This window comes from Dermacentor variabilis, chromosome 1 (assembly GCF_050947875.1).
Source record: "Dermacentor variabilis isolate Ectoservices chromosome 1, ASM5094787v1, whole genome shotgun sequence".
Taxonomy (NCBI): Eukaryota; Metazoa; Arthropoda; class Arachnida; order Ixodida; family Ixodidae; genus Dermacentor; species Dermacentor variabilis.
Genome location: NC_134568.1, coordinates 217077903 through 217104379, shown reverse-complemented (window position 1 = coordinate 217104379; position 26477 = coordinate 217077903). Strand labels below are relative to the sequence as shown.

At 43.2% G+C, this 26477-nt stretch overlaps 1 protein-coding gene across 15 annotated transcripts; it reads right to left on the bottom strand.

Moving 5' to 3' along the window:
• Positions 1–741: 741 nt before the first annotated feature.
• LOC142557148 (uncharacterized) lies at positions 742–25744 on the bottom strand. Of its 15 annotated transcripts, none has more exons than XM_075668813.1 (5): positions 25628–25744; positions 21734–21842; positions 17694–17803; positions 15718–15864; positions 744–3584 (listed from the first exon to the last, which is right to left on the bottom strand). In XM_075668813.1, the coding sequence occupies exons 1-5, from the start codon at positions 25655–25657 to the stop codon at positions 3582–3584; spliced, it is 399 nt and encodes a 132-aa protein (XP_075524928.1). In that variant the 5' UTR covers positions 25658–25744; the 3' UTR covers positions 744–3581. The 15 variants fall into 15 exon arrangements, 2 of the variants coding, with proteins under 2 accessions (XP_075524928.1, XP_075524919.1); XR_012822734.1 differs by lacking the exons at positions 744–3584; positions 25628–25744 and adding exons at positions 9467–10702; positions 24890–25211 and having other exon boundaries at positions 16149–17803; XR_012822740.1 differs by lacking the exons at positions 744–3584; positions 25628–25744 and adding exons at positions 9470–10702; positions 24890–25211 and having other exon boundaries at positions 15718–16288.
• Positions 25745–26477: the final 733 nt, after the last annotated feature.

The window sequence follows — 26477 nt, the reverse complement described above, 5'->3', positions numbered from 1 at the left end:
GAACGACACCAACGGCATATTGTTTGTCGTCATGTGGCACTCCTTAGAGTATTCTTTATATTCCGCTTAATTCGTTCAATAACTAATATGATCTATGCACAATTTTTAATATTCACTTTAGGGCCAAGTGCATTACATTGCGTTGTAGAGGGGATTCACAAACAACCGATCCAATTTTTGTGGCAACGTACATGCTGCATGTCAATTTCTTTTGTCGTTTAAAGAAAGCCTGCGAAATATGAAATAAAACCACACGACTGCGCTCGTGCGCTATCGTATTGCAGTGTTCTCAACTGTGCGTCGAGCCTATCGCTTATCAGGGACGATGGTGCTTCCTTTCCATGTGCCACCGCCAAAGACGCTGACGCACTGTTAAGCTGATGCCAATAGCCGCAGCCACTCACTCCGTCACAGTCCACGTACACGGTACTTTCGTACAAAGCGTGGCTGAGAGCACTGCAATACGACAGCATGTGAGCGCAGTCACGTGGTTTTATTTTATATTTCGCAGGCTTTCTTTAAACGCCGAAAAAAATCACCACGCAGCATGTACGTTGGCACAAGAAATTGGATTGTTCGTTTTTGAATACCCTCTACAACGCAACATGATGCACTTGGCCCTAAAGTGAATATTAAAAATTTTGCATAATTCATCTTAGTTATTGAATTAATTAAGCAGAATATAAAAAATACTCTAAGTAGCGCCACACGATGGTAAACCATATGCCGTTGGTTTCATTCAGCTGTGGCTAACCATTTTCTTTAAATCCATGGTTCAAGTTACGTGAAACACCCTGTGTATCGGGTATCACTTACCTAGATAATGTCTTCCAAACAAGCCACAGGTTTATTTTCATGCTCTATTTTACACCATTGTCAGCCAAGTGCCATGATTAATCTGTGTAGTCAAGAATGTTTCTAGTAATAGAAAAAACAATCCAAATGCTAGCACTATCCTCAATCTTAATGTTCACTGTTCAGTTTCCGGACATTTGGAACTCAACATTAGGAAGTGCAGCTGCAACCCTGTTTTAAGTGGACATGCTTTAAAAACCAACTGGCTTCTATTCTGCAATAATCTGTCACTGAAAAATAAGCTCTTTATCTATACAGCACTGTTTTTGAGAATTACTGAAGCATTTACTGAAACCCCTAGTAAGTCAACTCCCCGTACAACGGATACACATACAACATAATTTCCGATACAACAGAGCATTCTTTTCACTTAGTTTGGTCTAACTATATTATTCCTGCCCCAAATCCCAACTGAAACAGAGGAATCTTTGAGCAATTTTTGTCTAAATAATGCATATGCAGCGTACTTGGATGCGGCAATGTGTGCATGAAGCAATGCGCTACAAGCAACTTTTTCTGGCAACTTGCGGAAAACACAGCTTTTAAGAAACGAGCACACTGATGGCAAGCTTCATTTTGCCTTCTAATCACATCAATTCGCACAAAACAGAACAGAGACTGCTATTTGTGGCGCCCAGACTGCAAAGCACGTGCAGCCAGATGGCAGCTCCGAATTGAACATGCCTCGCATAGCAACTTTCATTCGTGCTAGAGCTTTGACAATGGCTGTTGCTTGTGACAAAATACACAATTAGTAAATCAATTTGTTCAAACACCATTATTTTGCGTGATAACAAAGCGCAGCCTATGTTTTTGTCATCAGCCTAAATGAGGCACTTGGGCTGGTCATCACGGCAGTAAGCTGGCCGCAAAGGCAGAAATATTTCTTGAACCCATTCTTTCGCCCACAGGATAACCACTTGCCATTGTGCAAGGAAACCATGGAAAAGTGGCATTTGTTGGCAGCCAGCTTCTGGAAAAGGGCAGACAGCAAGTTACTGTGTAGCTATTGTGTTCACACCGTTACTGTAGGCTCTTCTCCCTTTCCATTTTCTTATCTTTTTATTTTCGATCTTTGTGATCGCCTACCTCCAGGTTCCAATATTCAAACACCAGACAGTGATATATGTGGAGTTCTGTAATTTTACAATATACCACAGCTTAGACGAGAATTGAGATGTAACCTTTCTTGTTGTATTATTACAGTTCATTATAACGAGCATTAACTGCCACACATCAGGTTATAGTAACACAAGCATGGTGATGTCCACGAACAGGTAAAAACTTCGCATGAGTGAAGACAATAAACCTGGAGGTTACTGAAAATTGCAGCATCATCCCTGCAAGTTATCATGCAATAAAAAGAAAAAAATAAATAACTAACAGAGATTGCTTCATAATCTCACTCTGCCTACAGGTACTACTGCTGTGTAGTAGCAATACCAGCTGCAGTGATAATCTGCCACTGGAGTAGGTTGGCTCACCAGCAGTCACTCGAGTATTGAACTGATATGCACAGGCAGTCAAGTCTTTCACAATCTTAGTTATCCAAAAATTGTTTCCCTGGCTATAAAGGTTTACTCTTGTTTGTTTGCTACCTGATGTAAGAACCCTTTGCAAAAGCCTTACAAGTAATGTCCCTACAGATCAAAAACTCCGGATGCATAGTGCAGGACGACATCTTGTAACATGTGGTCAGGTCAACCGCTACCCATCCACCAAGCATTAGAAAAAATTGTTGCCCTCAGCATGAAAATTGAGGTGAGGTGTTTCCAGCAGCCAAACACTCTATCTAGTCCTGCATGCACTTTCTGCTTCCAAGACAATCTGTGCAGTAACGAAGAAGCATTTTTGCTCTGCAGGCGAGTTGACTCAGACATTTTGCAGAGGATTATCTTTAAAAATGTGCGATGAGTAATAATCAGTAACGTTTGCAGTAACTTGATTTTATTCAATACTTTACATGACAAAACAAAAAATGAAGCTTACACTACAAATGATCTGAAACAATTCATCAGCAGGGAAGCTACATACTCTGCAAAACTTTTGCTTCATGGCAGATATTGGCAAACAAGCCTAAGACATTTGCAATGTTCTGAAAAATCCCTAGTTGTGAAGTTTTTCCCTTCCAGAGCTACCATGTCCCCCAATCACACATGGTGCATTTTCTTGAGTTATGACTTGCAGCATGTGTGCCGATATATTTTTAATAAGTAACCATCTTGCAGTAGCCAATCGCTATGCAATATACATCAGTGGATATTTTCATTGCTTATAAAAGACAGAGGCCATGAGAACAGGACACAAGTGACATTAGTGTATCGCGTAGTCGTTTTTGTCGAGATGGCACATACCTACTCAAAGAGATTCGTCAAGAATTGCGCAGAAAAATACAAATGATTAGAGCTCATTTAAATCAAAAAGAAGTGTAGCACAAGTTTAATAACATCTGGCTAGCAGCAACACAGATGGAACTGAAGATTACAGGTTGATGGAAAAAAGAAAAAAAAGAAGAAAAGAGTACTGATGTTGGCAAGGAAATCCGATGTCCTGAACAGCTGAAAAAAACATTGCCATCACTGTGTCCAAGGACTGAGGCACCCAAGGACAGCATAACATGAACAGTTAAATCAAGTCCTAAATGATGATGCAGTATGTTCGAGGTTCTTTTTAAAATATTTGGAAATTTTCAGCAGGAATGAAATATGTGATGAATGGCTTCATCGTCACTGCAAAAACAACAGAGAAGAAAGGGCATGATATCAACTAAGTGTAAGCAAAAATTAAAGAACCTGCAGTAGCAACATACCCTAGCCACAGCGACTTAGTCCCTGTGTTTAGCAGAGTTTACTACTCCAGGGACACATTAAGTGCTGAAAATTCTGGGAATATGTTAGCGATGAGTCAAAGAGTTCATGCATCATCATTTGCATCTGAAATGTAGCTGCCATGAAAAATGCTGACAGAGAAAGAAACGGAATAACTGGACCAATCAGCGATGTCTTCACCAATGAATCTGGCACTTCGTTAAGCAATAAGCCCTTAAAGCCTGGCACCCACACTAACGACAGAACTAATTGGACAAAATTTAACTTGGAAGGCACTAATAACCAGAACTTTCACAAATCCAGTTAGTCGCTAAAGCAGTGGAAGCAGCAATACAGAAAATCAGGACAACCACTGCGGAATATGCTAATGTCATTAGTTTTCATAGGGCTAGAATTACTGCCACAATTTTCTACAAGGAAGGTGGATGCAAGTTGGGAGGAAAATTACCAGTCAAGAAGAGGGAATGATATACCTATGCAAATACTTGGGAACAGCGCGCATATGTACCAATGTACCAACATGTATATGTAGATATGTACAGTCTTGGTCAAAAAACTTAAGGCCACTATGAACAGCCGGGGAGCGGCTGCGCTCCGCTATCGTGGCACTGCCATTGTTGGCATGTGCCGCTGCTCACTTGCACCAAGGATAAAGAGGGCCAGGGAAGCACGTCTCTTACTCTCGAGCATCCTTTGATAACAGCGCTCGTGAAAAACTAGTGCAACGTTCGTTCTGCCAGCTGCGAGCTCGTCTTGTGGCCGCCATGGTACGGCACTTCGTGCGAGTAAATGCGCTGCCTGGAAGAAACTGCCCGGCTTCCATGCAGCGCATTATAGTATAAAAATTGTCCTAATCATTGAAATTTCCTATTACAATTTTATCACACACATTCAAAGGCAAGAGCCTTCGCATTATGCTTTTAGATATACATTTTGAATGTCTGAGTGCAATAAAGGTTTGAAGGTTTGAAGGTTTGAAGGTTTATTTCCGCAACTGGTGTTGCGAGGACAGCCAGGGAAAAAGCTGTATAGACAGCTTGAGAGGTCCTGGCTTCCTCTTACAGTGCAGCATTGACGGCGGCGGAGTACAACAACAAACAAAACGTGAGGAGAAAAACAAAAAAAACAAAAAAAAACAAAAACACGTACGTTCGGTACAGAGAATGAGACATGCACGTTCAGTACGCAGTACATTGTACTTGTACAGTACAAAACTACACGAACATTTGGGGCAATTCTTTCAGAGAAATATTAGATAAATCAATATTCTCGTAGCAGTACAAATGGTTCAGAAGTGTCGGTAAGGTATGCTGCAACATTTGTTTGCCATAGTTTGTGCGGCATTTCTTAACATTCCAAGGTTCTGCTGTGCGGGTATCATACAAAGTTCTGCTCTGCTCTAACCCAGCAAGTCTAAGCAAGGAGTCATCATTTTTCATCATGGCGAGTTTATATTTATAGCACAGTCTGTAGTTATACATGGACTTCATCTGTATAATGTTGTGTTGATGGAAAAGGCCTGCAGTGTGGAAGAAATACGGCACTTTACATGCAATGCGTATAATACGTTTTTGTAAGACAGTGAGTTTGTTAATGTTTCCAGCTGTTGTTGTTGCCCACACCATACATCCGTAGTTGGCTATGGAAGAGAACAAAGAGTGGTAAAGTAACAAGTTAACTGATGTAGGAAAATTAAAGCAATTGCGGCGCATGATACCAACTGTTCTGGAAAGTTTCTGAACTACGTAATTAATATGATCATTCCACGACATATCTGCTGCAAAGTAAACGCCCAGAGTTTTCACAGACTGCACAAATTCTATTCTGGTATTGTTTAATTCAATTAGAGGAGGTTCAAAGTGTTTGTGACGTGGGTGAAACATGACTGCTGCAGTTTTGCTAACGTTAATTCTTAAGTGATTATCAACCGCCCAAGTATTTATTTCTTTTAAGGTTTTATTAGCTCGATTTGCGAGATCAGCAGTTGAAGTACCCGAAAAAAACAAGCTGGTGTCATCTGCGTAAATTATGTACTTAGCAGTGCTGTCGATGTGGACAATATCATTGACATAAAGAACAAAAAGAAACGGACCCAAAATGCTCCCTTGCGGAACGCCGGAAGCTACCGCTTTCAACTGGGAGCATTCACCGGCAATACTAACAAACTGAGACCTATGTCGCAAGTATGAGGCAATCAGCATATGGGCTATGCCTCTAATACCGTAATGATCCAATTTTTTAAGCAGCACAGAGTGATTAACAAGGTCGAACGCCTTTGAAAAATCTAGAAATAATCCTAGTACCATGTTTTTTTATTCAAAATTTTTTAGTATGAATTCTTTTTGAGCAAGGAGAGCTAACTTAGTAGATCTGTTTTTACGAAAGCCATATTGAGCTGTAGTGCTAATGTTATATCTTTCACTAAAACAAGATAGCCGTTTAAGAACAACTTTTTCGAGGCCTTTTGAAAACACAGGTAAGATGGATATCGGGCGATAGTTTCCCACTACATTTTTGTTCCCTTTTTTATATATTACTATAACTTTTGCCCTTTGCATAAGACGCGGGAAAACGCCGGAAACTAAAGATAAGTTGAAGATATGGGCAAGGCAAGGTGCAAGAATGTCGATAGTAAATTTTATGGGCTGTATCTGGAAACCTGACGCATCTGTAGCTTTACTATTATTGAGTGATAAAAATTCTGTAATTACTTCATTTACTGTAACCGGCATTAGAAATATTGTTTCGCTATTTCGGGCATTCATATTAGACAGATTTACATCGCTGTTTGATGTGTCCGCAAAAGAAAGAAAGTAGTCATTAAAGGCATCTGCTAGGTCAGCACCTTTTAATTCAATCCCTTCATGAATAATTTTTGTGGTCGGTTCGGAAGAATTACCAAAGATAGATTTTAAAACCTTCCAAACTTTTTCGGACTGTCCACCAGTTGAATTGAATCGGTTATAAATATATTGCTTTTTAGCGATGCGAAGTTGCTTTGTAACGAAGTTCCTAAATTTTTTGAACGTTTTCAGCGCTTCAAGACACCTACTTTTTAAAAACAGTCTGTAAAGTTTATCTCGTTTTCTTATCAATTGCAACATATCTTTGTCGACCCATGGTTTTCTACTTTTCTTTGATTGGGAGAATTTCTTCAGTCGAAAGGAAGCATTATAAATGTCAGTAAATATCTCTAAAAATTTTTCGTATGCTTCATCAGGGTCGGTTTCCTCAAAAACATGTTCCCAGTTAAGAATAGATAAGCATTCCTTGAACTCGCATAACGTCTGATCATTTATAACTCGATAAAATGACGTTTGGTCCGGTTGTCGTTGGGAATTCGGAGTGAGATTGAGAGATATGAAAATTGGCATGTGATCAAGAAAAGATAAAATATAAACCTGAAATCTCTCAGTGCTATATAGCATTGTACCAGGTTGCATAGTAAGATACGGGCAATTCACTCATCATTCGTTTAAAAAGGACCAAAAGTAGTAATATCGACTACAATGGCTCTCTTTGGAAAGGGCCCATAACCATCGTTACGATATTTCAAATACGTAGACCACACTTCTCCACTAAGGAACGACCACACGATTGTGTTCGACGTTGAAGTTCTTTAAATAAACCCACAGTGAGATTATGAAAATTTTTCGGAACTAGAAGACGTTTGCCCTGCCCGAGTAGGCGATTGAGTTAGACCCGTTCCCTCGGCATTTTGGAACGTGCCCCTTACCTGGCCTTTTTTGATGTCTTTGTGCATACTGCCTCATTGTCATTAAGGCCCACTTTTAAGCACAAATGAGGCCAGTGTAGGTTCATCCTGTTTCCATTGGGCACCATGCGTTTGAATCGCATGGTCTACCACAGTCACGACATTGTAACATTCTCGCACAGTGAAGGCGTCACGCCGGCAGTGCTGTCACTGTCACGGGTTCACTAGAACAGGTATTTCAGGTATACTGTACTGAGGCGTCCTTCGTCTCTATGAGAAAGGGCTTCACAGGTAATTTTTTAAAAATGGGTTATACATAGAGTCTTTTCAACCAAAGTAGAGAGAGACCTTGGCTACTTTACAGTCAAACACAAGGGCAAGCTGCAATTGTTCCAGGCGACCACAAACCAAACCACACTTAATCCCTTGAAGGCATGCTCTTCTCTGTGATTTCGTCAAGAGATGCAGGTGACACATTTGCTACTTGCCACATTCATGATGACAAATACGAGCTGCCATTGTGGCCCATTATTTCATATAGCGTTCAGCTGCTGAAGTTAGACCTTAGCTGTGATCCTCGCAAAGTGTTCATGTTCGAGCATGGGCAGGACTATTCATAGCGTTCTCCCTTTAATTTGGTCCCGAAAAAAGTTAGCTGATGATTACAATACTCGTAATTGCGAAATTTGAGCGTATCGCATTTGACAGCGGCCGCCAGAAACCTCCGCCCGCTCATCCAGCATACACAACAGTCAGGCCTCGCTACCTGGCTGTTCCGTGGGACCTAACAGTGCCAGTGTCTCGAGGAAGTCATTGCACAAACAAACTGTCTGTTTTTTTTTCTTTTTACTTAGTCGCTCTGTTATAGTTCTTTTTTACTCCATACTAACCTCTCCCCCTACTCTTTTACCCCCGCCCTTGCTGCTGACCGCTGTTCAGGTGTCAGCAGACTGCGCTATATATAGCTACTGCAGTCAGTAACAATTTCCTTCCCTTCTTTTATCTATCTGTTTATAGGCACAAAGCTATGCTTATCATTTCCAGCCTAAAACTTTTGTTTAGCGGGCTTGTACTCTGGAGAATACTGAAAAAAATGTAGACGCTAGGAAGAAAAAGGAACAAAAATAATTGGTGATCAACATCACTCAAGGTTCCGTCCATTTCAGTCTCAATTTCTCTGTACTATTACAGCTAGTGTAGTGTTCCGCCGGGGCAGTGAGCACTGCGTCAGCAGGCCATCTACCAATACGGTTTTCGAAGCAGTGGCCCGCACTCACAGGACAGCCATGTCAAAAAGTGGCAGTGACGAACCATTTACCACACCTATAGCCACCATCAATCAGCAGCACCGACCATTTTACATATAGAAAGCTTCAACCGAGCCACTGTTGAAAGCATCAGCAGTGAGAAGGCCACCATGGGCAGCAACAAAATGACAATGCTGCCTGTCACAACTCGTCCTGAAAAGAAGGGAGGCGAGGGGCATTTTTCTCAACTACAGCAAATCACCTGTTGCAGTGTCGCAACAGGGACAAACTGGAGTATGCTGCGACGGCTAAGAGCATATTTTTTTCCCTTTTCCGAAACCTGACTGAGTGCCATCGCCTGGTGGGAGAATCTGAACTACACGCAAGATGGCGGCAGTGATACCTACACTATAGTGTACTAAAAGGCTTTGGCGCCCAGAGGAGGGCGCGCCCTGGTGTGTTCTATCTTGCCGCCGAGAGGGGATGTAGAAAGAGGTCCCTCCTGAAGCTTCAGTGTAGCAGCTCTGGGACACGGCAGCTGCCTAGCGGGCAGAGTTACTTTTACCATTTAACTTCGAAGTAGACTGCCAGGTTCTGCGCTGCCGATTATTTGTAGAGTACCCCGACACTTTGGCAGGAATAAAAAGGTGTGATTCTCTGGACCACTGCAGACGGCTCAGGGCAGATCGCACGTCGTTCCCGCGATGATGTTGAATGTCTGCCCAGTTTGTTCTTACAATCATTATACTTCCATGGGAAGTTTAATTTGCCTATGTCACTGCCACTGCCTAATCATACGCAAAGGGTTGACGTGTTACTTTCGTCATGCTGTTTGCTCTAACCGCATCGAGTTTGATTGTTAAACTGCCATGGTACATTACACGGCTGCAGGAAAGTAAACTTGCCATGTGCTCACATAGGCTCGGAGACCAATTTTTTCAGTAATTATGGATATGCAATCTGAAATGGTTTGTCTATGGCACTTGTGCATGCTCGCCTTTACAAGACCATTTCCTTACATTACAAAGCATGAGTAAATTCGCCGAAACAAAGAAGCATTTTTCAGAACATGTATAAATACTTTATTTAAAGTAATAAATACAACAGATTTGTCGCGCACATCTTGCACAAACATTGCTTAACAGCTTGCAGAAGCCAAACAGCATCCCAAATGCCCATTGCCCCCCCCCCCCTCCCATGTTGCAAATTTAGCTTAGGCGCACCTACTCATCTTTCGGAGTTTCACTGTCTCCTTGTTGCCTCGCTTCTCTGCATTCTCCTTTCACAAAGAAGTGCAGCCGAGTAGTCAGGTAGAAAATGACCACCTTCGTTGTTAGTTCAGCCGCGCGTTCGCTGAAACTAATTGTGTTCGTGCAGTTGGCCTTTGCCAAGCTCAGTACATCCAAGATGCTTTCAGAGTGTAGCTTGTGTTTGATAAAGCATTCCGTGAACAAGTGCTCAAGTGTTTTAACAAAGCAGAACAGTGCCCCACATGGACACAATAGCACTCCCTTATCCCTGAGCCGCGTGAAGTCTGTGACTTCTGAGCCCTCCTCACTGGCTCGCATTGTCAAAGTTTGCTTGCAAGCTTCACACTTAGTCTTTAACACACATTTTCGTGCGACATAACCAGCAACGTAATATGTTAACCGCGAGTCGCTCTTCTTTATGTGCTGGTTGTGGTCATGGGAAGAGGTCAGGCAGGTTTGGGAGAATCGTGGGGATGGCATCTTCCGATAGCAGGGGCCTTCCACGAAGAATACGTGTTTCCTTGCCATCAATTACATGCACATAGTCTCTGATTATGTATCGGGACTTGAAATGTAGCTCGCAGACCTTACATGTGGTCTCACCCAATACTTTATCTGATTGGTGCACATTCCGTTCTCACCGTTCTTCGTCTCGTGGAACATTGAGCAAGGACGGCTTCGGTGTGCCTTTACGCGGCTGTACCCTGTACAGCAGCCAGGCACGAAACAATAGTTGCAGCGACGGTTAGGCATTTTTGTCTACCTGGGACACACGTCTGTAACATGGCCGACACGCAGAGACAGGCGCTGCATAAAAAAGAAGCCAGCAGCAAGCAACAAAGTCACAGACATTTGACCGCCACTCCAGCATACCACAAAGAACCACACTCACACGAGACAGAAACTGCCGGGCGGTCTGTTCGTCTAAGGACTGCTCGTGTAAGGCACCGTTACCTATCGCTGCTGCGAGAGTCTCAGAGCCAGGAGACTAACTCTCGCGCCTGGAGAAAACAGTCGACCTCCTTACAGTGCACTGGAGAAGCTGATGACAGGTGGCAACACTGGCAACCAACTTCGGCACAGCTATTCGCCTTCACAGTCTCGCAGCGCACCTAGAGACTCGCTGCAGCAATTGTGCTGGTACCACTGTCGCTTTCGCAAACAACCAAGTCGCTGCACCTAGCCCTGTTCGTGGGCGGGAAACGCACCGGCCAGTCGCTAACAGTGCCATGCGACATCAGCCTTCGTGCAAGCTGCTTATTCTTCGTAGCCAACTGCATCACCGGCACCCATCTTTTCGTCGATACCAATGCCAAGTTGTCTATCATTCCCGCCATGGCCACTGATCACCAATGCGGCAAGTCCACGCCCACGCTCCACGCAGTGAACAACACTACCGCAACGTTGTATGGGCTCCGGTCAATAACGCTAGACATTAGACTCCGACACTTGCACAGATGAGTGTTTGTAATCGCCGACATCCACTTTGCCATACTGGGAGTGGACTTCCTCAGCCATTTCAACCTACCATATTTACTCGCATAATGATCGCACTTCTCTGTAAAAAAAATTGATGCAAATTCAAGGGCACGATCATTACGCGGTTTAAATTTCCCGCAAGAAGAAAAAAATGTTTTTTTCATCCCGTGTTTGCTGTGGAATGACAGGTCAACAAACAGGTGGCTGCCGCTGTAATAGTGCGGGACACCTAAACAAATATGGCAGCCGGCAGAGCAAGCCGAATCCGCCAAACACAATTTTTCTCTTCGTGAGTACATTACATGCATTGAAACAGTTTCTTCCGTATCAGTAATGAATAATATGGTTAATATCAGCAAGTTTGTAGCGATAATGTAGCCATGTCTACTTTTAGGGGACAGAAACAGAGATGGGCATGCCTAGCTGCCAGTGACATAGAAATACATGGCAGGCGTGCTGCAGAAACTGCGGTATTTGTCTTCACTACTATCCTAATATGGCACGTTTCCACTAAGGGTGGGTAAATAGCTTAGCTTTGTCGCAAGCGTCGGCGTACAAATAGGGTACACTTCTAACATATCAGTGTAAACATGGCTACTATTGTTGCCGTTCACGATTTGTTGCATGCCCAGGAGTGCAGACGAGAAGAATCGAAACACACCTTTTTTGTTGTTGTTTTTGACCACGAGCATTATAAGGCCTACAAATAATAAAGCCAAGGCAAGTTTGGTTGCAGCTTTTCTTTTTCATAGAAGTGCAGAAAGTGATGAAAGAAATGAAATAGGGCATCTGCTTAAGAATGTTTGGTGCATGCAGACCGCTTTGTATGTCTTGAAGAGTCGTTTGCGTAGCATTCAACAGCCTTCGACAGAGGGTAAGCGCAATTATCATTAGCTAGACTTGGCACATGACATATCGCTGCGGCAAGTTCAGGGTGCGATCACTACACGGAAAAGAAAAGAAAATGAATTTGGATGACAAAATTTAGGGGTGCAATCATTACGTGAGTGCAATCATTATGCAAGTAAATATTGTTGATATGAGTGTTCGCGATTGGAGCCTAAAGGATAACATCATATCCCTCGATGTACTTGGCCTGCAGTCCAACCTCACCTCATTTGGCATCCATACGCTTTGGCCCATCTCAACGTACGACAAGATAGATGCCGAGTGCCCGCAACTCACGAAGCCCTGAAACGATGCGCTGCCCGTGAAATACAAGGTGATGCATCATATCACCACCACGGTCCCCCTGTTGCTGCCCAGCCACGGAGGCTAGCTGGACAGAGGTTGGAATCGCCCGCCGTGAGTTCGAAGGCATGCTTCAGCTTGGCATTATTCATTATTCGTCCTTCCTCCAGCAATTGGTCTTCGCCTCTCCGTCTGGTTCCAACGCAGGACAGTGCAGATTGGCAGCCTTGTGATGATTACCGAGCTTTGAATGCAATCACTACTCCGGATCAATAACCCCTTCCCCACATACATGGCTTCGGTGCTCGTCTCGCAGGAACCAAAATATACAGCAATATCAATTTGATGAGCGCGTACAACCAAATTCTTGCCGAACCCAGCGACACTCCAAAGATGGCAATCACTACTCCATTTGGCCTATTTTAGTTTGTCTGTGTGCTTTACAGTTTAAAGAATGCGGCGCAAACTTTTTAAAGGTTCATGGACAAGGTTATGCGCGGGCTCCCATTCATTTTCGTCTACCTTAACGACATTCTCGTTGCAAGTCGCACAGACGAAGAGCACAATGAGCACCTTCACCTTCTGTTTGAGCAAATCGATGAACACGGCCTGGTCCTAAAGACCCAGAAATGCATTTTCAGAGTTGAAGCACTGGATTTTCTCGGCCACTGCATTTCATCCCAAGGCATCAAACTACTGGAATCACGGGTGCGGGCAATTGAGGCCTTTCCCTCTGCAACCTCCTTCAGAAAGATGCACGCGAGTTTCTGGGGGCTTATAAAGTTTCACAGGAACTTCATACCATCCTGTGCGCAAGTTCTTCAGTCGCTTACCGGCTTGCTGCATCACGACTCCAAAAACACTCCTTCCAGGAAGCCGAACCCCGGTTGGCGACTGCAGTGTTGCTGATTCATCCATTGCTCGACACGTCAACTCGCCTTATTGCAGACACGTCGACCACGGCAGTAGGTGCAGTACTGCAGCAGCACAATGGCACAGACTGGAGGCCGCTAGGCTTCCTCTCAGAGTCGCTCAAAACTACAGAAGCCCGCTACAGCCCCTTCAGGAGGGAGATGCTGGCTATCTACTGTGCTGTCAAGCATTTCTGCTCTTTATTTTTTTAAGGCTGTAGCTTTTACATTTTGACCGACCACAAGCCGTCGACCTTGGTTTTCAAGAACAATAGTTCCTTGTACTCAGAACGTGAGCTTCAGCAACTTTCCTTTATCTCCAAATTTTCTGCAGACATCTGCCATATCTCTGAGACCGAAAATCAGGCAGCTGATGCACTGTAGCGGATCGGGGCAGTGCCTGCTGGCCCTGTGGATCTACAAGGTGTATCCTCTGCCCAGCAAAACGACCCCGAGCTGCACCAATTAGAGGGGAAAAGGCATCTCCGCTTCAGCTTGTGGAGGTGCCGCTTCCCTACACAACATTGGTCACATGTGACACATCACGGGCAGCTCCTCACCCATTCATGTCCTATCAGTTTCGGTCGCCAATATTTGATTCACTGCACACGGTAAGCTATGCCGGCATCAGAGCGACATAGAGGCTTATCACCGCTTCGTCTGGCCAGGGATCAACAAAGATATTCGAAGCTGGGCAAGAAGTTGCCAAGCCTGTCAAGCCGTGAAAGGGACCCACCACACGCGTTTAGCGGTGCAGTCGTTTCGACCACCAGAGAGCCATTCGATCACGTGTATTTAAACTTGGTGGGGCCTCTTCCGCCTTGCCAAGGTTTCAGGTACCTCCTCACATGTCTCGACCGGTACTCACGGTGGCCTGAAGCAATGCCTCTACAAGACATCACGGCCAAAACAGTGGCAGAAGCATTTGTTGCCACGTGGGTGTCATGGTACGGTTGCCGTTTGCGCATAACTACTGACCAAGGCCGACAATTTCAAAGCTCGCATTTTTCTGCCCTGGCGAGACAGCTTGGCATGCACCTTCATAGCACCATGGCTTACCACCCACAGAGCAACGACATGGTCGAGCATCTCCACTGACAACTGAAGGCGTCATTGACCACCATGCTCGACAGACAACACTGGGTGGAAAGGCTACCCCAAGTACTACTGGAGCTGCGAACAACAATCAAGGATGACCTCGGAGTCAGCGCAGCAGAGATGCTCTATGGGTCAGCAATCCACATTCCAGGGCAGTTTTTCGGCACCCAGCAGGGCACTCCACCAGCGGCTATGCAGCACTTAGACAGGCTACATTCCTGGCTCGACCAGCTTTGACCTACAACCCCACGTATTGCCTGCAGGCAGCCTGTGTTTAGTTTCCCGACAATGGACACAACCACGCACGTCCTTCTGCGGTGCAACTCTATCAAGCCACCAATGACTCCTTCCTATGAAGGCCCCTTTCATGTGGTTTTGTGTTCAGAAAAAACCTTGAAGATTGACGCTTACGGCAAAGAAGAGACAGGGTCATGCGACTGTGAAACCAGCTTATCTTGAACATGAACTTTTCATTCCTTCCACCATTCACACCTAAACCTCCGGCATTCTATGGGGGGGGGAGGGGGGGAGGATGCCCTTGTAGCAACCGTCTGTCAATTCCTTGTCCGCGCCGTGGGGGTCATTGTGCCTTGCTCCGGAAATCAAGTATGCCTCTCTGTGGAGGTCATTGTTCCCTGCTCTATCCTGGAACCAATGAGCGGCTGCCCGACTAGGGCGTCGCCACTGCCACTTGAAAACTTGCTTTTACTTTTGAGTAAAGCCACCTGACTCTTCATTCTCAAGCTGTCAAAACATGTATTCCTTGCCTTCGCCAAATCTAGCTCCCAACAATTTGTTCGATTATGATGCCTACCCTACTTGTACCTTCAGTCCGCAGTGTGTACTAAATACAAAATTCACTGGCAATTATGATAATCCTTAACGTAAGATTTGAGCTCAGCTCTATACATGTTTTCATTGCTTTATATATTGGCTGGTGCAGACAATCTGTCTCGTGAAGCACGTTGCATATGGAGCGAAGTGTGGCATGACTGTCTCGCTAATCGAGATCACGAGAGCCAGCGCATGGGTGACACATGGGCGCAATGCACAGCAGCCACTGTCGACAGAGCTCCCAGACAATGCACGCTACTCTGGCGCCATCTCATAGCCATCGTCACCGCATTATGCTTTTGTTCTCACCCTTTCGCCATATCCTCCTCCTCTGCTTTTCTCCTTGTCTTTCATCCCGCGCTGCACTCCGCATTTGCTTTTCCATGTTTCGCTGTGCTCGTTTGCCTGGTTATGCTGCCGACACCAACGCTCACTGCAGGAACAGGCGCCTATGAGCTGCACTCCAAAATAAAATAAAAAGACATATTGTATACAAAGTGGCATGATTATAACCTTTGGCAAACATGGCAGTGCTATGCACTGCATGGAAGCCACAAATTCAAAAAATAATCTCGTGCTCCTCTCAGGGATATTCCAGATCCTTTGCATGTCATGATGCCAGCAGGGCCATGCACATTGCATCACTAGGGTAAAAGCTGTCGGTTGGTCCATCAACAAAGGACGAGAGCACGAATGCTACAAGAACTGGCTGTGTGTTTCGAGAAGAGAAGGGGGCTTGCCCATTGTGCACCACTGATCCTTTCATACAGCTTCCATTCAGTCAGCGTCCTGCAGAGGTCTAGCAGAGGCAAACAATGGAGGACCCCTCTTTCTGGTTTCTCTCTTCTGCTTGCTCACACAATCCACAGCTTTTGCTGCACTGCACAGAGTTTCTGAGATGGAGTATAGAGAGGCATGCAGCAAAGAGAAGAGACACACGTGGAGAAGGCAGCGAAGGTGAGCGAGAAACTACGGCAACTTTGTAGTTGTGCAGGAAATGCTTGTAACACTGCTAGTACGCCATCATTTCGAGAAAATTCCTGTGGCTGTAGGTTCATTGTAAATGCATTCATTCATTAATTTTATTTCTGCACTCTGTACAAGCAAGATGCAGGGAAAATGAACAAGAAGCCTGTCGTATGACAACTGGTGCACAGCTGTCATAGTAACAGCCGATACACAGCTGCCACTAAGTAACAACTTTTCCAGCTCAAAGTGGTTTACAGGCCCTTTAACAGAGAGGTACATATGTAGGTATATTGGCACAGAGTGTGAATGTCACTTGCCAATGAGAAAAATGCTGTGTCGTCTATATAATCTTAAGTGTGCACGTCCTGATTACGCAGAATGGAGCTGAGCAAGACATTACAATACTGGAGAAAGGTCTGCCCCTTGAGGAATGCCTCTTGATTGTATCTAACAATGAAATGCAATATTGAGGCAATAAAATTCTCTAGAACTCAAGAATACTGCAATCCATGCTAGAGTAGCTGGGGAAATCAACGTTTCGCAGCCAATTGACTAATATTACGTGTTCAGCACTATCATAATCTTTTAGTGCGTGAAGAGTCACTGACACACCATACACCCTTCGGTGCCGTGTGGGTTGTATACAATTTTCAAGGTCAATATGAGCCTGCTATATTGAATACCTAAGCATGAAACCAATTTGACTAGACTCAGGAGTACTATCTCATAAGTAAAATTTATGGCACAGACATGTAGAAAACCCTTTGTATTAACTTTTCCAAATTCGACGTTAAGACAATCGGCCTGATATCGTCTAAGACACACCTGTGTCCCCCAGTTTCTTTAAGCAATGGTATGATCTCAGCAATTCCCATTCCAACAGAAGCTCTGAACTTCTAACGGAACAGTCGATGATGGCTAGTAGATCATTTTGGACTATGTAAAAACTTTTAAAATGGTTGAAGTGGATGTGTTCAGCACCTAGGGCTGCCGTTGAAAGCCTTAGGCCAATTTTTAACAGCTAAAAAGCACTAGGACACTGATTGTGGCTACACAGCGTGGTAAAAATATAATGGTTATAGTTTGCTTGAAGGACAAAAATATTGTGGAGGGGCATTTGAGGAGAGCAGGTCGGACAACGTGGTCTCAGAAAATAACTGATGTTCCAGCCTTCTAGTATTAACTTTCAATGGCTCTATCACTTCTTGGGCTTCAAAATTTACAAGCAGCAGAATTATTCTCTTGGAGTGAAGAAAAGCAAACAGCATGCATTTATTTCTTATGAAACAAAATAGAAATGCTTACATGATACTCACCCTTTTCTTTAAACAGAGTGCATCAAAACGCAGCAGCAATGACTTTATAGTTAATCCAGTTTGTCGAGGTTTCATTATACAGCAATTTTTCCAAAGCAGCTTTTCTCTGTCTGTAGTCATGCAAGCAGATGTTATACAAAGAAGAGGAGGAATCACTTATAAATTGTTGTACGAAGCATTTAGCTTTCTTTACAGGCATCATTAAAGATTGAACAAATGCTCATTGCTTAGAGTTTCCATCATACAGGGAAGCCAATGACGAACGCAAATAGCATATTTACTCAATCTTAATGCACACCTATATTTTAAAAAAAATTATCCAAACAATTGTCTGCGCATCAGGACTAGATAAAAAAACCAAAATAATGTTTGCAGTGTTGGCAACAGCCTCCCATCACAGCCAATGTCATTGCCACTGTCATGGCAAGTTAACAGAACACCTTTCAATGTTTCCCTGTATATAAGTAAACAACAGTGATGCACTACTTCATTATCAAAGCTCATAAAGGAAAAGTTATTGCACACATTGAAACAAAACTGCATCAGATGTTTTTGGAGTTCCAGGCACACATGCATTGCTGGATGAACTGGCACAGTAGTCATTTGAGGCATGGGTCAGAATCATGCTCATTATGGTCGTGAAATGGATAGCACAGAGAACATTAATGAATAATTGTAGTGTTTTACATGCCAAAACTACAACCTAATTATGAGGCACGCATAGTGCCGGAAATCAGGGTTACCTGGGGTTCTTTAATGTGCACCTAAATCTAAGTAGATGGGTGTTTTTCGCATTTCTCCCCCATTGAAATGCAGCCGCCATTCACAGAGAACATGTTGTGTTTCACTGACAGTGGCAAAAAGCTGGCTGACAGTAATGACGATGCATGTACATTGAGTGAACATATAATGGTTTCCTGCAAGTACGGACGCTAGCACAAGTAGAAACAGACAGGACAATGCTGGACATTGGACAATCTGGACAATCTGTACATTGAGTATGAATACATTTTTGCTCTCTTAAAATATAATTCTGCGCATTCATTCTTTTCTGATTGCAAGAATCAGGGAGACACTATTTTTTTTTTTCTGATTAAAAGAATGGGGTGTATGTTAGATTTGGGTACACTTAACATCTTTGTCTCAAAATCCTAATACGTTAGATTTTAGACACATGCAAACTGCGTATATAAGGTAATTTAGAACTCCACTGTGGCATACACAAGTGCCCACTTGATTACCCAATGAAGCTACTAAGCATAATAACCTAGAAACACTCAAACATTGTCTGTGCTGGTGGCATAGTCAAAAAGGACATGCAGAGTGTGGGCCTGCAAACACCAGATCCAAACCAAAAGCAGCCTGACCTCTAACAATCGTAGGAAGCTATGAATCTAGACAATTCTTAAGCACCATGCCCAGCGATAGGAAATTAATATCTCCAGCAAGTAACACACAATTTTTGCAAGTAAAAATAACACTGTCCAGGAGACGTGAATCCTGAATACATTAAAGAAAACAGGCATTTATGATTAAGAATGGATAACAAGCTGTCACAGATGTCACAGAGCTATCACAAGAATCTCGGACTGCACTAACATAAGCTCCAACTTTATCTTTGCCTAATGGCAAACTTCAGTTGCTAAAAGTGCAAGTACACCACGTCTGAAAACCATATAAACGAAAAAAGCAAACGTTCTTGAAACAAAAATTTCTTTTAGGAGCAAGCTAAGTTACATCTAAATGATTATATCATGAATCAGCTGAACAGAAAGACAAGATAAATCTGTAGAAACTTGAAAATAAGGAATGACAGTTGCAGTGCACCACTTTTCAAGACTGTAAAGCAAAGAGAGAATTGCAGTAGAAACTACCTTTTCCATAATACAATCCTTGAATATTTTACTCGACTGAAACATTTTAGACTTCAAATGAGATGACAAAGACAATGCACTGTTCAAGGGAGACTGACCACATTTTCGTCTTGAGTTCATGCATCGTGTTCTACACTTCTCGAGTCCTGCATGTCTTATGTGTGGAGATGGTCTGGACCTGATAAAAAATTAGCTATCATATCTGTCATCAGATGAAGGCACATTGACTTTACTGTCATTGCTTATTTTCACATTATCCAGGATCTTTGAAATTTATGTTCTCAAGTTGCCTGCAGCAGGAGAGCCATTGGTAAGCAGACTGGGATATAGACATACAGAGACGCTGACGATTCAGTGCTGTATAGCTTTTGCCATTGCCTTTTGAACAGTGGGTGCAGGTGAAATGGTCGCACCTGCGAAAAGCTTTGCACAGAGACCAGCCTATCCATGATACCTCTTTTCAGCAGTCACAACAGCGCCTCTCCTGAGGCACCATTGCTTATTTCTAACACCTGGATTTGCTGCACATGAACTGGATACTCTGCGTGAACAGCTGGGTGCAATCCTTGACAGAGACAACACTTCTCATTTTGAGCAATACAACCACTAGTAGAGTGTCCTTCACCACAGGTACAACAGATCAAACTGGATTTGCAACCAGCAGCACTGTGACAAAACTGCCAGCTATTCAACACAGTAGGGGGCACAAAGCAAGTGACTGAACCCTGAAAACAAAGTGCCATGCTTTAACTTTAGATGGACAAGATTAAAGGTAAGCAAATGTTCGAAGCTTCAAATACAAAGTGAATATTACACACTAACTATGAATTTGTATTTTAAGAGGAACTATTCAGTATTTTCGCATATTCGAAACTAACCAAATATTTTGCAACAACCGAATGTTAAAGTTTGGTTACTGTTCTCCATCTGCTAAACAAAGTACTGCAAATTATCAAAAACGAGACAACGACAATGTTTTCAAAGTAATGCCAAAACAAAACGGGTAAGCCAAGCTTTGTTTTCAGTTTTGCAGTGGAAGTTTATGTGACAACCCGTGGTTTTCACTTGTAGTCTGTCATTTAGTCTTTTTGACGGTCTAGTCATGTAGCAGTTATATGTTTCACGCTACCTGTGATGTTTTCCTTGGAACAAGTCCTTTTATAAGTGTCTTCGGTACACAAGTCTTTCAGCAGTTCCTTTTTTTTTTTTGGAAAACTGGTCATACAGCAGCCATTTTAGCTTGGAAAGATTGTTTGCAACCAGGCTCTAAAGCTGGGGAGAGTCTATTTGTGCCATTTTTTATGTGACAATTAGTGATTGTGTGTTTAAATCTGACCTGTTGTCCCGGATAGCAATGTTTTCTTTTTTCTTTTCTTCTTTATGCTAGCCAGTAGGCACATAGTATCTAATTATACCTAAATAAGTATTCCTGTTGTGAATACATGCGTCAGCTTTTGACTATTCGATTACATATTCTATACTTACTACTCGTATTTGCATTCAAAGAAGTCAATATTTGCCCACCTCTAGACAAGATGCATCCGAAAATGTCAAAATAACCGATTCTGTAGGGGCCTGCACCTCACAATGTCTGCAATTCGACTACAGCGGCATGATGCTGCTGTCACAGAGAGCTCCTCCAGTGTCTGAGATGGGCTTAACTAGGGGTCAACATCGAGAACAAGGCCTTTGGTGCATGAAAGGTGTGGTGAAATATAAGTACTCATTGGGACTGAAGGCAAGGAATGAACACTCTACAAGGTCCATGGCACAAGTGTGGTCTGGCGACCTGAATGAACATTATACTACATCTCAACCAAACTGCCAGACATTAGCAATACCCTGCAAGCGAGGTGTCATGGCATGGAGTTGCTCGTAAAAGGCCTGGAGCTTATTCATTTGGATGAAGCCATCAGCTGAGGGCACCAGCATACTGGGAAAGCTAATTGTGTCACAGCAGAGAAAAAATTTCAGAGGTAAGCAATCGTGCAAGGTAGAAGGTTTCCAAGAGGCATGCCCTGTTTCGGTATTCTTCTGAAGGTCAGAACAGCCTCACTAATCTGAACAAAATATCTAAAATAAGAAAATGAGAAGTAGACGACTCAACTCCAAAGGGAAAAAATAAGCAAAAGGAATCAATAAAATGTGACCAAATACTTAACCAACCCAATGCATAGCACAAGTCAGCAGAAGCACACACTTCAGCCAGCTTTGTCGAGTGTCTTTTCCTTCTTCCTGGCCTCCTGTCCTGTTTCATTCTTCTTTCTGATATGAGCTGGAAAGATTCAATAACATCAAGTTTCCAATTAACCCAACTTTCTCACACTAACTACTGCTGTTTGTGCTGTCAGGAGCTGCTGAAAGTTATTGGAGCATAAAGTTGCAGATAATGCAGAAGAGATTTTGTCAAACAGAATATGTTGTCACCACATCAGCATATATTGAGAGACGTTTACAATTTGTGTCTATCACTTTTAAGCATTTATGGTTGTTAGAGATACCCAGCCAAGTGGATGCGTTACAGTTAGATTTTTCCAAGGTTTTTGACCAGGTGCGTAACAGAAATGATTAGTGGAACCAGAAAGCATCACACTACCATAAGGAAAATGATTAGCATTTACCTCAAACATAGAATTAAGCGTGTTGAAGTAAGGGGTTGTACATCCCGTGTACTCGTACTTACTTCTGCAGTTCTCCAAATGACTGTTACAGTCCCTTCTTTTTATTATTTAAGTTTACTAGCTAATTGACAGGGCACTGCTGGGGCACTGTCATGGAGCTATGCACATGAGTACATAGCTTCTTGACAGGCACCAAAAGATTTCCTGACAAGAATATTTGCCCATAATTATGTTGTTTCCAATGAACATAACTTATAAAGCGACCCATGCTTTAGTATTATAAAAATAAAAGACTGATTAACAATTGATGAATGGTGTGAAAACCATAGCACAAGCTCAATAAAGAGAAAACTATTTCTCCATATAAAGAGGGAAGTTATGGCTAGTATCTATTTTCTACACAGTAACTCAGTTCAATAAGTTAAAACATATTTATAAGTATCTTTTTGAGTCGCTCATATAAGTGTCCTAAAGTCGCAATCATAAATACTTTCACATGGCCAACAAACATTTCTAGCATCTAATATGCAAATTAGTTGTGCATATTAAAATTAAACAGCAATGTTATACCAGTGTCATGCTGCCACTTTCAATCGCAATTGGCTCTCTCCCTCAGCTTGCGCAAAGGAGTTAATCGCAACCAAGAAATTAAATCCTGATCATGCATAATCACAACCAATAGTGCGCTGTGTGACACCCGCAAGTGGGGAATGATACGAAGGTCGTGGGATCGTTCCCCACTGGCAGCAAGTTGTTTTTTCATCCACTTTCAGTCCCATTAACTTATTGTTTGCTTATTTCGTTTATTAAGCACAAGTAATTTCCCCTATGTTGCCCTTGGTGTCAATGTTGGTTGGCTTCTTATGATATGACTAATAAAGATTGGACCCCTCGGTTAACCCCCTTTCTTATAGTTCATAGGTCTAGACAGTTACACAAGATGTGCACAAATTGAAAAGGGAGAAGGGAATACCCACATCATCTTCAAGGCACACAAATTTAACCAGTATACGTTTTACAACTATACCACACCTCTGCTCCTAAGTTATTACAGGGAATAACCAATACACTGTACAGAGAGTCAAAGCAACTGCAGAATATGATGTTGAAATACCAGGAATCAATTTCACAGCTGAGCCCTACAAGAAGAACTGCTGGCTGTGGTCCAGGATCTGCCTCAACAACATGAACTGTGAGCCAAAAAGCACTTTGTCCATCATAGTCACTGTCACGCGTGGGGATTCTAATGTGAATACGAAAATTTTTTAAAGCATTCCCAATATGCCAAGCCAGCAGCCAGAAATAATCAAAACATACTGCACTGAAGTGTAGTAATAAATATGAATGTCACCACAGTACAGCAGTTATGTTAATTTACATTTCTGTACATTTTCATAGTTTGCTCTTTTCTCCTCCTGTCACATACGTTCTGTTAAATAACATCACAATTAATTGCTCATGCTGCAACAACCACGCATCTCCTGTGGCCTGTATGCACAAACACACACACATGCACACACACAATTCTAAAGAGTCAAAATTCTGATAAACCGAACACTTGGGCATTGGAATACAGTTCACTTGCCTCTCACGCATGTGACCAAGGTTGCAGTCACTTTCGTTCCCATACCATTCCATCAATTCAGTCCATTCCTTTCAATTCTATAGAGTTGAAAGCCTGAGACAACTCGATAATTTTAGCAATGGCCACACATTGTCATTACATTCCTTTGATTCCTGTCAAGTGCCACAAGGTGACAATATGTTTTCCTATTCTAGACAGCATGGCAGAACTGCCTGTAAACACAACTGCGTGAATGTGATGCTGCCAGGGGAAAAGTAGAGGAACTTCTATGGAAACAAGGTCACTTCACATCCCAATTATTATAAACTCAATTCCGCTCCTACTGAAACGGTCACTATTCCAATCTGGGCTTCTAAAAACAGGAATGATTTCGGAATCGATATAATTCCGGTATGACAACTACGCAATCCTACCCGTGACTATGGGAAACCTTGGTCCCCGTATTGTTGCCCTGCTTTCCCTTCACCCAAATTTCAATGCCACTATTCAGAATATTTAAAGCGTATGTGTACATATTTACTTCAACTACTACATTAATATCCTACTACTGGCTCTAAGAAATGAAACAGAGCACTGACAGAGACAAGCATATGAAGCAAACAGTACATCGATCTTATCACGCGAGATCGGCAAAACTTCCTTGGTGATGCATCTTTAGTTGAGAAACAACTCAGTTATGATATATGTTGGAATGTTCATTTCGTGTTGCGGCTATATAAGCACACAGACATACTTAACATTCAGGTACGTCAGTGGATATCGAGGAACAAATTCAGGCACCGAGTGCAGCCCCAACGAATATGCTGCACTTGTAATGTAAGAATAAGAAAAAGGCGTCGCGAAATATCGCCCACGCGTTTAGCGTGACATGAACATTTAGCAGATCCTGTCAGAGTACGTATTCGCATCCCTTGAGAGCTCCCTGCAGATGGCCGTGTACATGTTGACACTAAACGGGCGCTCGCACTTGGCATTTTTACCGCTGAAGCAAAAACTTTCGTCTAAAATTAAAAAAAAGAAGACAATCTGGAGGACGGCCCCCCCATGCATGCATATATAGGGTCTTCCGTATTTGGCCGGTGGACCTTAAAAAATTCCTGTCCCCAAACTACTCGCCTCATCGAGAGCAAACATCGCTCACAGGGTAGCATATTGTAGTTCAAGTTGTTTGAGATGAATTTAAACATCGGTACTTGCCAGCATTTCGTAGAATGCAGCAGAAATTGCTTTCGGCTACGAGCACAGATTTTGCAGACGAGAGCCAAGCGGCTGATCTGACAGGTTGCGCCATCTGGCGGACGGTGAGGTAAGCAACTTCGCGGCTCGGGGGAATAGGAGAGAAGCGCGCTTGCTTCGAAGATTCAGTTCGTGTGCTCGTCAAAATGAGAGCAGATGGCGCAAGCTGTCGGATCAGCAGCTTGGCTCCCGTCTGCAAAATCTGTGCTTGTAGCCGAAAGCAGCTTCTCCTTCATTCTACAAAATGCAGCCAAGTACCGATGTTTAAATACATCTCAAACAACTTAGACTACAATATGCTACCCTGTGAGCGATGTTTGCTCTCGATTAGACGACTAGTTTGTGGACAGGAATTTTTTAAAGTCCATTGGCCAAATACGGAAGACCCTGTATATCCACGAACATTATTGTTACATTCGCTATGCCTGGTCCGTTTCCAATACATTCATGCACTAGATGTATAATCTGTTCAGCCTGCGTGTTTCGAATGCCGAAATTCATTAGGAATGTACGGTATGTACTTAGCACAGTATGTACTTGGTAGAATTTCTTGTCTTCTTTTAGGGCATAATAATGATGCTAGAATATATTTTTCAGGCGTCCTTTCGTGCTGCTCACCGGCCTTGTCATCCGGAAAACAATGAACATTTAACAGGAATAAAATAAAGCGGCATAAGCGGATACGCCAGCGTATACTTATCGTGATCTCTCTAGTCCTACCGCTGTTTAGACATGGCGTTGAGGCTGATTTAACCACCTTCAGTACACTGCTGCATGCTCCTGACATAAAAAAAAAGAAGGAAAGAAAGAAAAAAACGCTCGAAAAATGTATGCAACTCTGAAAAAAAATGCACAATTGTCACTGTTCGCGGCTTTCCTCCAATGTAATTACAATTTGCCAATTTCACTAACTTAATTCGTCTTCGGACGGTTGAGAAAGACTAGTTAGAGCGTGCACACCTGTCACATGGCTCCGTTCTTCTCCTCCTCGCGCACGCACCGTTCGAGCTCGAAGGCGCGCCAGAACGACGCTCTTCGTCGCTTGCGCTTGCTGTTCCAGTGGACAAGGCGCGTTCGAGCGGAAGGCTAGAAGGGCGTGTCGCAGCAACCCGAGAGTCGGCGTAGGGAGGACTACGCGCGTTGGGGCGGCTTCTTGGGTGATCGCGTAATCGTGGAACGCGAACGGTGCGGCTGCGTAGTTGACACAGGTGAGCAGAGCCGGCTCCGTTCCGCAGTGTTCTCAGATTTTCTATACCTCTATGGTATAGGCATGCCAGCAGTCTCGCAGAATTGCAGGAAACCTGTCTGGTACACGGGAGCGCGTTCAAGGCGTCATGCGCTGGAGACCGCCCACCTTTCATGCTTTTCGGCCGAGAGAGAAGTGCCTGCCAAAAGTTAAGTGTATAAGTTTCGAATACTTTTCGTTCAGATCAAGGAGTCAGTCGGACGGCGCAGATTATTTCCAGTC

Coding starts and splice junctions, on each gene's coding strand:
- LOC142557148 (XM_075668804.1), bottom strand. CDS start 25,657: ATGTTCATTGTTTTCCGGATGACAAGGCCG. Junction 21,843..25,627: donor TTTTCCGGATGACAAGGCCG/GTGAGCAGCACG, acceptor GAATCTTTCCAG/CTCATATCAGAAAGAAGAAT. Junction 17,804..21,733: donor TGACTTGTGCTATGCATTGG/GTTGGTTAAGTA, acceptor GCATGACTACAG/ACAGAGAAAAGCTGCTTTGG.